The 13928-nt window shown below is 41.3% G+C and overlaps 2 protein-coding genes across 4 annotated transcripts in view; one reads left to right on the forward strand and one right to left on the reverse strand.

Annotated features, from left to right (window-relative positions):
• Nucleotides 1-6914, reverse strand: part of FAM114A1 (family with sequence similarity 114 member A1) — a 30381-nt gene extending 23467 nt beyond the window's left edge. Inside the window, exons 1-3 of one of the 2 annotated variants that reach the window (XM_066549144.1) lie at nucleotides 6901-6914; nucleotides 4125-4486; nucleotides 3268-3355 (exon numbers count right to left, since the gene is read on the reverse strand). In XM_066549144.1, the coding sequence (XP_066405241.1) occupies nucleotides 3268-3355; nucleotides 4125-4478 (442 nt within the window). In that variant the 5' untranslated portion in view covers nucleotides 4479-4486; nucleotides 6901-6914. Of the gene's footprint in view, nucleotides 1-3267; nucleotides 3356-4124; nucleotides 4487-6900 lie in introns of those variants that run through there. The other variant, XM_066549145.1, reaches the window with a different exon arrangement.
• Nucleotides 6915-8934: 2020 nt separating this feature from the next.
• LOC136556092 (toll-like receptor 1) lies at nucleotides 8935-13664 on the forward strand. Of its 2 annotated transcripts, none has more exons than XM_066549148.1 (2): nucleotides 8935-8999; nucleotides 11576-13664. In XM_066549148.1, the coding sequence occupies exon 2, from the start codon at nucleotides 11639-11641 to the stop codon at nucleotides 13610-13612; it is 1974 nt and encodes a 657-aa protein (XP_066405245.1). In that variant the 5' UTR covers nucleotides 8935-8999; nucleotides 11576-11638; the 3' UTR covers nucleotides 13613-13664. The 2 variants fall into 2 exon arrangements, with proteins under 2 accessions (XP_066405245.1, XP_066405244.1); XM_066549147.1 differs by lacking the exon at nucleotides 8935-8999 and adding an exon at nucleotides 9552-9656.
• The last annotated feature ends 264 nt before the right edge of the window (nucleotides 13665-13928 follow it).

The following is a 13928-nucleotide window of genomic DNA, read 5'->3' on the forward strand; positions in this document are numbered from 1 at the left end:
GATTTTTCTTTCCTCTAGAGTTACTCTTACATCAGTTTCACTTCCTAAACTGGATTAGAGGGAACTCAGAGGAACATGAATGCTGGTACAGGGAGAAGGAAGAAACACACAAAGAAAAGACAGGTGAGGGACTACACATTTCAGTGGCTACTACCCATTAATTGATTGACTTAGCTGCAACAGTCACCCTCTCAAGCGGGATAGTTTTATCAACACTGTCAAAAGACTGCCTTGTGTAATGGCTGACCCACTAAAAAACACAATTGAAAAGAAAGACACTAAAATGGTGACAATTAGTACAAGTTGTTCCTCCATATCACAGTGAGCCTTCTCCCATCTCATCATTCCAGCAACTATTTCAGTGGTTCTGTTCCATTGTGGTTCCATAAGGAGGAACCAACTTCCTTGCACCTTTCAAGAACAAAAGAAATCTCTTCACCTCATTGATGAAGTTGATTCAATAGTTTGCTTAGTGTGACATCTAGTGTCAAGACCCCAAATATGGTTCAGGCAGTGACTGAAACTCCAAGGGCATTACAGATTCTGTTGTGTAGAGTAGTATCACATCTGTCTTGTCGTGGGGACCTCGATCCAAATAATGTCAAAATCAGTTCAAAGACAACAGATATTTTCTTTGGAATAAAAAACCACCACCAAAACAATCCATGGCTGTATGTGCAGAGTTAAAGGAGGATGAGATACAAACTACATGGAAACCGAGTTATTACTGGGAACTAAAATCAGCTGGAAACTCAGTTATTATTGGGAACTAAAATCAGCTGTCCTAAATAAATTATAGCCATGCATTAAAAATGCTCATGTGTTTGTGAATTCTCTATCAGTGACTGAAGGATAATGAAACTGAGATCACTGGAACAACATTTTAACTCAGTCTTAAATAGGTAGGAATGCAAGAAAAATTAATTACAGTAAGAAGAATTATTCACTGGAAAAACCTACCAAGGGATATGGTAGTCTCTATTGCTGGAGGTTTTCAAGATGTGACTGGAAAACATGCTAGATAATCTCATCTAGAGGCATAAAGCCTTTCCCACAAAACCCCTGACTAGATGACTTTTCAAGGTACTGTCCAACCCTGGCTGGTCCATTATACTCTTTGTTAAAAGCAGAATGTATTTGTTTAAGCTTTTAAGATGTTATTTAGTCCACCTCAAACTGTTTTTGCTATTTTTACAAAGTACAATTTTGAAGAAAAACATTAGGAATAGCAGATATTGGTCATATTTCACCAGACAAGCAGCTGTGTTGTACAATATGATGACAGAACAACAGAAAAATCACAGACTGAATGTGTTGCTACTAAATCTTAACTCCAAGAAGGCAGTTTTACTCACAGCATTTGCTACACTGAAGGAATAGCAACTTTACAATGGACTGGTCCATAGCAAAACTATTTTCTGGTGTGGAACAGGAGATGAAGTGTTGGTTGAACTGATCAGATATTGAATGGAATAACTTTGAGGAGAATAATAAATATATAATAATAATAGTCATAATAAAGCTTATAGAAATTCCCAATAGCTTTAGAATTTTTTCCATATATCTCACTAGGGAATTATCATACTGAAGGAAATACGTGGTCTATTCAGAACCATATCTTGTCCATGACAGTGAGAGACAGTTAAGTGTTCCAGAGGATCAAGGATGAATTTTCATAATAAACAACTAGGAAATAAGCCCTCTGTATCAGGAATATAAAATATTACCTGGTGCATTGATTTCCTGTAACAAATCTAAGACTAGCTATTTGGTCTTCCAAGTTACCTTGGGTTCACAAAACATGGAAGAACATAAATTTGATTTTTGTTTAATTCAAAGTCAATTTTGTTAAATAAATTCACAAAGTTAGATTCAAAATTATTAGATAGTAACATGGAAACTCAACCTACCCTGATCCCAGGATCAGGAAGTCTGTCTATGCTGCAGATTCTAGGAAACAGGAAAACAGGGGGAACTGCTGCTTTATATACATCTGGGTTTAGGTGCTTTCCTAGCTGTTCTTGGTCACTGCCAGAACCTAAATAGTAGATAGGTCTTCAATGTGAAATAGTGCAATCATTCTGATGTTGAATTAAAATTATTCTAAAATTTTCCTTTTCCTTTTCTGCATGTGGATGCTCTTTTTCCAAGGCAACTTGACTTGCTCCAGCTGTGCTCATTTTTAGACAATAACAACCCTAAAAATTTTTATTCAGGGTGATGACATGCCTGTTCAAAACAGACATCACACAACCTTATCAAGTCAGACTGCCTACACAACAAACTTGATCCACACACCCTAGAAACCCATTCTGAATGTAACTAGAAATGTTAATTGTTGTTGTCTGAAAGAAAATGTAGTTATTTACTCCTGACTGTGGATGTTACTGAAAAAAAAGAGGACAAGGAAATTTCCCTCCTCTGAGAAACAGACAGAAACCATTTACTGTCCATGAAAAAGAGGAGATAAGGAGGAGAATTATTTAGCCTCATATGGGATCATAAAACCAGTATCTCTATTGAACTCATTTTTAGTAACTAGCAATTAATTTTAATTCCTAGGTTCATCTTTTGAAAGTGTTCCGTGGATCCTTTATGAGAACTGACTAGCTAACAGATTGTTTTGTTACAAAACATTTCTGGTTTGTGAGAAATTATTTCCCACTGGTAACTACATATTTCTATGCTTTACTTTTTGACAGTGAGTTTTCAAAGAGCAATAATTAAGTTTCCCCTGAAGTCCTCACAAGGACACTCTGTCTGACCTACTATTGGAAATGAGAGTATAGGGAGAGGGAGTACAGGGCCCATGTTTTAATACATTGTTCTACTGTCTGAAATCTAGTGTGACAGTGTGAATGTTTCACTGGGTGGCAAGAAAAGCTGGAATGATTTACTAGAAGTGAATTCATGTGTAGGCAGGAGTCAAACCTGGCATACAAACCATTAACACGAGTGAGCGTGAAAATCGGGGTTGCTTTGACTTGAGAAACCATAAGCCTTTGCCTGATAGAAATTGTATTGGATTATGGATCCTTTCTATGAAGAAGTCACAATCAAGTAATTCATTAACTTTACAAACAAGCCTAATACCTTGTCCATAATTTGAATAATTAGGAAGGTCCATCTTCCTCTTTAAAAAAATCATGGTTCCCAAGCTTATCAAGGCAAAATTGTCTATGAATCCTTAAGATGCAACACTAATCTGTCTAATGACACATGAAAATTATTAATTATTTCCACACATTTTACCAACTGAACACTTACCAACTGTGGCAGAAGCTGATGATAGGAGAGACCTTCCCCAGGTACCCCAAGCTCCCCATCTACTTGCTTTAGATAAGGAGTCTGCAGCCTATAAGAACAAAAATGTTACTCCACTGTCTAAAAGTCTTGTTCTCAAGAGGCAGGAGGAAACACAAAGAACCTGTCAGGCAACAAAGTCTGGCATTCAATAGATGATGACAGATTGGGTATTATGTGGAGTTCAAACTTCTGTGCACAAAAAAAGCAGAAGCATAGTTCACATCATCTGTTCCTGGAAGAGCTTTAATCTCCAGAGATATCTTTACAGATGTCCTAATATTTCTTCAGGTACCCAATCCTATAAAGCCATACCAGTTTATTGAGGTTAATATGAGGGAGAGGTAGGAATCTGTCTCCTTCCTGGGTTCGAGGCAGGAGCCAGAGTTGGAGGCTTCTCTTCCAAAGTCTCCTCACATGTGTAATTCAGTAGATGTGCACAGGGAACTCCTAACAACTGAATTCAATAAAAACACAGCCAGAGGATGTGCTGCATACCTTTTACACTGATGGCTAGTGCTAAGCCATTATCAGTATTCCATATTTAAATCATGTTAAGAAACTGTTGTCTCAAAAATGTGTCCAGTAACATATCACTTTTACACAATGCAAGTTTCATTGCAACCACACTTGAAAGACCAAATTAGTATCATACTGGAAAAATGAAATTAAACTATTACTAGTTTTCAAAAGCTTGGTGTTGAAATTTAATTTATCCCTATGTAGGTTTTCCACATAACTTCCTAGGTTTTTGTGAAAAACAAGCCATCTTCACAATGCAAGGAGAGGAGGGCTTTTACAGAAAAGAAAGTATTGCTTACTGGATTGCTTTGCTCATGCAGTGTTTCTTCCAATTCAGGTTCTGCATCAAGGCTTACAGTTTCAATGCACTCGGTGGGCTTGTCTCCAGTTGTGTCTTCACTGGAAGGCAGGCTGGAAGGCAGGCTTTCAATGAGATTTTCAGTCAAAGGGTTTTCATTAATGACTGTGTCTCCTTCCTTTCCATTACTAACATTCTGAGTGACCTGTCCATGTTGATCTTGTGAAGACTCATGCAAGATCTCAGCTTCTGCAAGGTGTGGTACTGATTCATGAGGCAATACCTCATTGCTGGGCATCTCCATTACTTCAGGTTTTTCTTCAGATGGGACGCCATCAGATACGTCTTCAGACATTTTCAGTTCTGAATATAGAAAGTAAAGTCTTTTAGGTGCCATAAACATTTGAGTGTTTGTTATAAAATACACAGTGTTTACCATATCCTACTGCTGAAAAACAATACAACCTTGATGTAAGATCTCCAAAAGCATGGAGCCCTGTGGCACATGCCTCACGCTGGCACTGGCATCAGGATAATACTGTAACTCCACTCACTCTGCAGGATCCCACTCAAATACAAAGAGCAGCATTACTGCTTTCCAAAATATGGTTTAGTGAAAGGGTATTAATATGTCTGGAGAAGTTAAATGTAGGAGTTTCCACATGGGTAATTTCTATACTCACTATCAGGTGTGTGTGAAAGACCATTGCAGAGCAAATTAAGCCAGGCTGCAATAGCCAAGCAGCTCTTGCTCTCCCTTCCATGGCTGTGACGGGTTCCTACAGCCTGCTGACTGACAGAGGGGAGGATAATGCTACAACTGTGGTGACATTCATGTGCTTGAGAAGGGGCATAATCTGTGAACATGACAGGCCATGGGCCCTAGAGCCATTTCACAGACACAGCCACAGCACAGAGTCACTGCTCACGCTGTTTCTGCATCACTTGTCCCAAAGTCTTGCTCTTTGGAGAGTGCAACACTTCTCATCATCTCCTAAAATTCCAGCTGTGTGATTAAACTTCAATTTTGAAGTCAAGGTAAACTTGTATGAGGTTGTTACTGATTTTTTTTTAAGTTATGAACCAGTTTTTATTTACCAGGTCTTATTCATTCCTTATCTTCCAATGTAATTTTGGAGGTATTTTCCACCATTGTGCAGTCATCAGGCTGAGGATGCTGATGGGCAAAGATAAAGCCACAGAGTACGCTCTGCAGCTGATTAAGGAGGGGCACTGCCAGAGTCCAAAAGGACTGCTGGTCTGTGATTACTAACATCTATCTGTTGGTAACAACCTGGCACTCAGAAGACAATCCTTGACAGAGAGCTTGCAAAATGTTGAGTTGCATGGCATAAAAAGACTTGTACAGTCCTCTCTGTAGATGCTGCCTTTTCATTGACTCTCATATTAATCAAATATGGCTCAAAGGTTTGCATCAGTCAGGAAGAATGGAGATTGTATGACAGACTAAGAACAGGGAAGAAAAAAGGCAAAAAGCAAAACATAACTGGGATTTAGGAGAAATCTGCGTAAGAAACATGTATTTAAATTAGCATATTTTATTAAAGTCTATAGAACTGTATACATCTATAGCTTCAGTAGCCTGTTTATCTAATGTGAATGTAGCTCACTTCTTTAAATGGTTCTAAGAGCAGCACTTTGGATCAGTGAACAAGAAACATAAGTAAAAAAGTAAGCACTTGCTATCACTTGTATTACTTCAGCTTACACCGTACCTTAATATCTTCAGAAAACATGAATTCTGAAGTCAGAATCTTTGCATTTGACAGCTTTCCATTAAAAATACAGCAAATATTATAAAATGTTTTATTGTTGGGAAGTAGTGCTATTGTTGTAACAGTACTCACTGTGTGATGGACAGCATCACCTAAGGAAAATTTTTGTATTTGTAAGTCAAATTCCATCATAAGAGATGAGGATCCTCTATTAAAACCTGTAAAACCTTTACACACTTCATAATTTTGAATGGGCATTAGCTCTGAGTAAGCCCAGCACTTTTTAAAGGATCACACAGAAGTGCACATGGATTTTTGCACTACTGGATCATCTTTGGGTACCACTCGGGCCACGGTCCCTGCAGCTGCCTGCTGAACCTTCCTTCCAGGAGCGCGGCACATAACAGCAAATCACCGCGTCTGGCAGAACACACGAGCCGGGCTGCACCCGGGGCCAGCGTCATTCAACCTCTCATCCGTGAGACTGTCCTGATCCAAATCAACTAGGACAGCTCCGCCCAAAGGGAATTACTCTACTGGGAGTTTGTGAGGGAGATGCTAAGGCCAGCCCGGACCGGTGGCGGGGACCGCGCTGAGGGGGCCGGCGGTGGCGGCACCTGCCGAGCCTGTCTGAGGAGTTTCATCTCCCCTAGAAAGCAAAGCCCAGCTGCCGCCGGGCGCCTTGGGGCACGAATCACGGTCCCCGAGCGGGAGGGAGGAATAACTTTTTTGGCGACGGCACCTTGCTCCCCTCTACCTCGACGCCCGCTGTCGCTGCTCCTCCGCGGGCCGCTGCGGGCACGGCGAGCACAGGCGAACGCCCCAGGCGCCCGCCGCCGGCAGCTCCCCCTGCCCCGCTGCCCTCTGCCCCAGGCGGGGCAGGAGCAGCCGGGGCGCCGCTCCCGCAAGCCCGCAGCGGCCACAACTTCCCGCTTCTCCTTTTCCTTTTTTCCCTTTTCGAAATTCCCCTCTGGGACAGAGCTGTGTGGCGCAGCCAGTGTCAAAAGCGGCAGAAAATGCAGAAATCGCCGCGCTCCTTACCGCTCAGCAGTGCCCCGACCGGCGCGCCCCGGCTCCTTCCCTTCCCCGCCCCGCCACGTCGGCAGTAGCGGGGGAGGAGGCAGAGCGGGCCCGGCAGCCCAGGCCGGCCCCAGGGAGGAGGGAGGGCTGGCTTTTGTCCCTCGCTCTTCTTCCGGCTCTGTTAGGCGGCCGTCTGTTGTGAAGGGGCAGCGCCACGGAGCTGCCGAGCCGTCCCCAGGCTTCAGGCTTCTCTAACCCAGCCCGGGGAGCCGCCCCGGCCGCCACGCCCGCCCCTCACGGCCCTCGGCGTGGGGGACGCCGCGGGGCCCGGCGGGACCTCGCTGGAAGCACCGGCCCGGAGCGTCGGGCGCGGCTGCAGCAGCGCTTCCCTCAGGGCTGGCGGCACCCCCGCGTCCGCGATGAGGCGGAAAAGGGGTGAATTTCATAGAATCATAGAATATGCTCAGTTGGAAGGGACCTATCGGGATCAACGAGTCCAGCTCCTGGCCGTGTGCAGGACACCCCAAGAATCACACCACGTGCCCGAGAGCGTTGTCTCTAAACGCTTCCCGGACTCAGATAAGCTCGGCGATGTGGCTACTTCGCTGGGAAACCGGTTCAGTGCTCACCCGTCCTCTGAGAGAAAAAGTCCAAATTAATCTAGTTGCTGAGCTGTCATAAAACTTTTTTTTTTTTTTTTTTAAGAAAGTAATCCTTCCTCAGAGTGAGCACTTACTGACCCGTGGGGTTGCGGAACTGAACGGAGATGTAGCGTTTCAGACACCGCTCGGCACCTCCTATCGCTATGTTTACAGGAAATCCCCTGACAGAAGCCGGCGGTGCGTGCACACATTTCCAGTCGGTGAAACACTTGGTTGAGCAAAGGGGTTTCAGGCTGTTGGGAACCCCTGTGGTTCTTGTTTCTGTGTAATTCCTCATACCCGTTCCTCTTTTTGCCACCTCATTTTAAAGCGAAGCATGGCCTTTACAGTGGTGAAAGGCAGCACAGCATCGTTTCTATCACTAGTCTGCCAACGAGAGAAGTTACTTTTGATACAGGAGCCAAATCAGAACATTGTGAGCCACTGAGGAGAGCTACTCCAAGAGGTCACATGAAATCATACAGTACTACTGTAAGGCTCATCAGCAGTATAGCAGTGAATTTTCCATATTATGTTGCTTACTACCTGTCCTATCTTTCAATTTCATTTTTGGATGACCTCTTTTCACCTGAGGCTGAGAAATTAAATATAATCTACAGAATAAGCCTTAAAGTGAAAAAGTAATTTTTTAGATTATTTCCTCTGCTTCCTGAATCATTGAAATATTAAATAATGAATGTGTTATGATATGCTAACCCAGAAAGGTAGGTTATAGTGTGGCAGTTCTGTATTTAGATCTCAGCTATGGTGGACTTTCTGACCCACATTATACAGAAATAAAGAGAGACTGGTTTATGTCTTTGCCAGGACAATAACCCTGTGTTTGGGCTTTCAGTGCCAAAGTCACTGGTCTGTTTTAATTTAAAAAAAAAAAAACAAACCAAATTCCACTCAGTGTTTCCATGTTCACTGTTTAACCCAATGACAACACTGCTGGAGTAGGAGAGAGATTATTATTCCATTCCTATTAAATGGAAATTAAACTAAGACAAATGGTACTTTTATAAACCTGCCTTGAGAAGAGTCTGACAACTAAATTGGTGCAGCAAAATGGACAAAAAATTACAATAATGCATAGAGACTTAGATCATTATTAAGTTCAGATAGAAAGGTGTTTGAATTTCTTATTCAAAAGTAGTACTTATTTTCATATTAATTTAATGAAGGTAGAAAGTGGTAAAAAGATTCATTTTTCTCCTGTTTAATATACTGCAAAGCATAAAAACATAAAGTTCAATAATAGAATAGGGGAGATATTACAGTAATGTTGTATGTGAAAAATACATCCAGAGAAAAGCAAATGCCATTTCACAAGCTGTCAGTAGATGGCACAAACATGTATATAAAAATTTGGGTGTTCCTAAGTATTGTTACTCAGTAGGATAGAGTTACAGGAAGTTTCTTTTTTGTTGTTTTCCTGAGAACATTTTCTGCTTTTTCGGACAGCAGGGATTTCTGGTGAGAAAAGTTTTAATTTTGTTGACTTTGTGCTATTGCTAGTTAGCTGTAATTGTTTTATATTCTGTATCTTATTGAAAATGAGCCTTGTTTTTTGTAGCAAGTGTACAATGTTCTTTCCAAATGTATGGGTAAGGAACGATGGTGAAGTTGCTTGTGTTTGGAATACTTATCCAAAAAACCTGTCCAAGTAGCAGTCTCTTATTATTAGCACTACACCCATAGTTAAGGGGGGCAGAGTGATGGCAGTAGTTTTTCTTCAGTTTTCTACAGTTCAGGAACTGGGTCTAACCTCATCATATGGTTCATCCTTGTGAAAGGCATGTCTGTAACATTAAATTTTTGCTATGTTGGTAACCTGCGAAGTGCATGTCTTAATACTGAACTGTCTTAGCTATATGTTTATTTCTTATATGGAAGTTTAGTCAGTTTGTACCAGTTTTATATTGGAAAAACTCTTAAAACCTAATTTTTTTCTCTCCCCCCGCTCTTTAAACAACAGGACACTCTCTTGCTATGCTCTTGGCTTGCCTACCCTCCTGGATTGCTATTCTTGATTAAGCTTTTTTTATCACATTTGAAGACATGAGGATACTTCTGAATTAAGTGATATGGCTATGAAGAATAATTTCTACAGTATTAGCCTCCAAATCACAGGTTATATGTTATAAAAGTTTTTACTTGTGTTGCTTCATATGATATTCCAAAGAAATTTTGAAGGTATTCATAAATAATTTGACTAAATGCTAGGATATATGAAAGAGAAAGAAAATAAAACACATGTAGAAGAATCCTATCCTTTTTTCATCTGGTCCATGGATATTGCTGAAATTTCATCCAAAGAAGGAATAATGATTTAAAAGTAGATTTTTTTTTCAATTTTCTCTTGAAGCTATGTATTTTGGTTAATTATAAACACATTAGTAAAGTTGCCCAAACAATGAGAAGAACAGAACTGAATATGCCCAAATGCATTTTGAGGGCTGTGATGCATATAATTTTTCCAAATGAGAATTTGGAAAAAGGCTGGAAAAGTTTTGCCATATTGCCCCACTATTTCTAGATGATTTCCAAGCTTAGTTTCATGCATTCTTTACTAAAGAACTCAGTGGAAGTTTTTTTTGTAGGTTTTGTTTGTTTGTTTGGTTTTTGTTGTTGTTTGTTTGGTTGGTTTTTTTTTTTTTTTTTGTTAGATGAAGTAGAACATGTGTTTTGCCCCAGTAATTCTGAGAAAGCTTATGGAATGGTTAATGGCGCAGTGAATGTAGTCCTTGAAGCTGTAAATCAGTCTCTCAGGTGGTAGCTACTGTCTCATTGTAGAGTCATTAGAAATATAAAATCACAAGTTAACCCCTTCAATATCAAGGGAAAGTTAAAGGCCAGTGCAGTCATTAAAAAGTACTGAGGGAAACCTCAGGCAACATTATGATTTAAAATTAATGGGAGGGAAGGGGAAAGAAGAGGAAATAAAAAGATATTAGAAATCTGGAAAACAGCTTTAAATAATATTTACACATGTAAAATTGTTAACCAAGTTCTTACCAGTTCCTCTTTCAGAGGGGCAGTCTAATGGATTTATGCAATAGCTAAAGGAGATTTAAGACAGTATTCTCAATGGCTGACTTAAACAAAGGGAGGCTGGCTATCCTAAACTCCTACATTTGGAAAGAAAAAGTGACCTCTAATCGGGAAAACCAAAGCAAAGACACAGTTATGATTTTTTCCTTTTAAAGTCTGTTTAAATAAACCTCTCTTTCGCAACAGAGATGTTTGAGGTCAGTGTCCTTAGATCAGGGCTGGATTTTGTGTACAGAGGTTCTACATCTATTTTTGTGTATATTTTTGTGTAGCCTGCAAATATTCCCAGTGTGTCTGGTGTTCTCTTTGTACACTTGTCAGACCAGATGTGAGCACCCTACTTTCAGAGTCTAAATTCAGGAAATGTTTAAGCTCAGACAAGAAGTGAACCCTTCTATGGGCTTTCCCAAGGCATAAATATAGATCATTCTACCCTCACCCTCATTTCCCTAGTTAAAAGAAGCACTTATGATCCAGTCTCAGCTATCTAATGACATTGAGCTTTTGATTCATGCTCTTGAAATCTCCATCCTATGTTTCAATCCAAGTGTTACTGTCAAAAGACCATTTTAAAATAATGTCTCTGAGGCCAGTTCACGTCACTTAGGAGAGAATCTGAGGAGAGGATGACGTGTTGACACCAATTATTGTACATTTTAATCAAAGCTTATTACACAGTTTAGGAAACTTTCATAATGCACCGTATCACAGCAGTAATTCTGTAAGAAAGCAGCAAATTTTGGACAACTATGAAATCAGACATGGTTTGTAAAAAACAGACTCATTATTTGTTAAATACACCTTATTTGCCAAATAAAAATTTCAGTGGTCTGTTAATAAAGAATGTCTCTCCTGAATGATTGAAGAAAACTGTTGCTTTTTGAATCAAATGGAGAAATGATAAATTGGAACCTTAAAAATCTCTCTCTCTGATGGTTCCTGCACAGCTACTTAATAATACAATCTGTTTTTTGCTTGTGTTTCTTTAATTTCCACAGGATTGGAACAAAGATGGACAGTTAAGAAAAGTATTGAGCACCTGAAAGGAAAGAGAAAACAGTATGACACTAAATACGAACTTTCTCAGAAATGTTTTTCTGTACAAGTGTCTGTTTGCATTAACCTTTTTGAACCATGTCAGCCTGTCTGTGGAAGACGAACTCTTTTCATCTGTTTCTAACAATTTTCCAGAAGATGATTCTAACCAAAAAATCACAAGCCTGCCACTCCTGTATACAAAGAGTCATCAGTCCAAAGCTAATGGTGATTGGGTTGTGATACAAAATACAACAGAAAGCCTGTCATTGTCAGAAATCCTAAATGAAAATGTAAAAAATTTGATAGCTTTATTATCTAATTTCAGACAAGGATCCAGGTTACAAAATCTGACACTGACAAATGTGTCAGTGAACTGGAATCATCTCATGGAAATTTTTCAGAATGTATGGCACTCATCCGTTGAATACTTCAATATTAACAATGTAACACAGCTGTCACACATTGAAAGATATAAGTTTAACTACTCAGGTACTTCTATGAAAGCATTGACAATGAAGAAAATTATAATCACGGACATGTACTTCACACAGGATGACCTATACAAAATATTTGCAGATATGAATATTGCAGACATGACAATAGCTGATTCGGAGATGATTCATATGCTTTGTCCTTCACGTAAGAGTCCCTTTAGATACCTTAATTTTTTAAAGAATGATTTAACAGATTTTCTTTTTCAAAAATGTGACAACCTACCTCAGCTGGAGACGTTAATCTTGCAGAAGAATAAATTTGAGAGCCTTCGCAAAGTAAGCTTCATGACGAGCCGTATGAAATCCCTGCAATACCTGGACATGAGCAACAACCTGCTGCGCCACGATGGAGCTGGCGTGCAGTGCCAGTGGGCCGAGTCTCTGGCAGAGCTGGACCTGTCCTCCAATCAGTTGGTGGATGCTGTGTTTGAGTGCTTGCCAGCCAACGTCAAAAAACTCAGCCTACGAAACAATCAGATCAGCAATGTCCCCAGCGGGGTGGCGGAGCTGAAATCCTTGGAGGAGCTGAACCTGGCATCGAACAGGCTGGCCGACCTGCCGGGCTGCAGCAGCTTCACGTCCCTGCAGTTCCTGAACGTGGAGATGAATTCGATCCTCACCCCATCTGCTGACTTCTTCCAGAGCTGCCCGAGGGTCAGGGAGCTGCAGGCCGGGCACAACCCGTTCAAGTGTTCCTGTGAGCTGCAAGCCTTTATCCAGCTGGAGAGGCACTCGGGGGGGAAGCTGTTTGGCTGGCCGGCGGCCTACGTGTGCGAGTACCCAGAGGGCTTGCGAGGGACGGAGCTCAAGGACTTCCACCTGAGCCCGCTGGCTTGCAACACGACGCTGCTGCTTGTGACAGCTCTGCTGCTGACACTGCTGCTGGTGGCTGCGGTGGCCTTCCTGTGCATCTACCTGGATGTGCTGTGGTACGTGCGGATGACGTGGCAGTGGACGCAGACGAAGCGCAGAGCTTGGCACAACCCCCCCGCAGATCAGGAGGCCATTCTGCAATTCCACGCCTTCATCTCCTACAGCGAGCGCGATTCGCCGTGGGTGAAGAACGAGCTGATCCCGAACCTGGAGAGGGGGGAGGGCAGCGTGCAACTGTGCCAGCACGAGAGAAACTTTATCCCCGGCAAGAGCATTGTGGAGAACATCATTAACTGCATTGAGAAGAGCTACAGGTCGATCTTTGTGTTGTCTCCCAACTTTGTGCAGAGTGAGTGGTGTCACTATGAGCTGTACTTTGCCCATCACAAGTTATTCAGTGAGAATTCCAACAGCTTAATCCTGATTTTACTGGAGCCCATCCCTCCGTACCTTATCCCTGCCAGGTATCACAAGCTGAAAGCTCTCATGGCAAAGCGCACCTACATGGAGTGGCCGAAGGAGAGGAGCAAGCGCGCCCTATTCTGGGCCAACCTCAGGGCAGCCATTAGCATTAACCTGCAAAAAGCTGATGAGAACTTGTATGAGGAAACAGATGAAGCATCTTTCTAATGGAGTTTCATCTGTTTTTTCTTTGTGAAATAATAAATATGATTTCCATTCATTGTAAGGTGTTTAACTTTTTGTTACACAATCTTGTTTCCAGCTTGCCTGTGTCTCTTCCTAACTGTAGTCAAAATTCAATTCATCTTATTGCAAATCTCTTGAGATAGCAAATTGCAAATGAATTTGAATGTGGATTTTGAAATACGACTTGAAATATTATAGTGAGTTATTCTCAGCACGATAAAATCTGGAGCAGTTTAGTATAGTAATGTGGAAGAGTGCTTCATCTGCTGGATAGTTTGCAGAGCTGCTTTAATCACAA

Source organism: Molothrus aeneus, chromosome 4 (assembly GCF_037042795.1).
Source record: "Molothrus aeneus isolate 106 chromosome 4, BPBGC_Maene_1.0, whole genome shotgun sequence".
Taxonomy (NCBI): domain Eukaryota; kingdom Metazoa; phylum Chordata; class Aves; order Passeriformes; family Icteridae; genus Molothrus; species Molothrus aeneus.

Excerpts from the sequence above, each read along its gene's own strand:
- LOC136556092 (XM_066549148.1), top strand. The coding sequence starts at position 11,639 with ATGACACTAAATACGAACTTTCTCAGAAATGTTTTTCTGTACAAGTGT.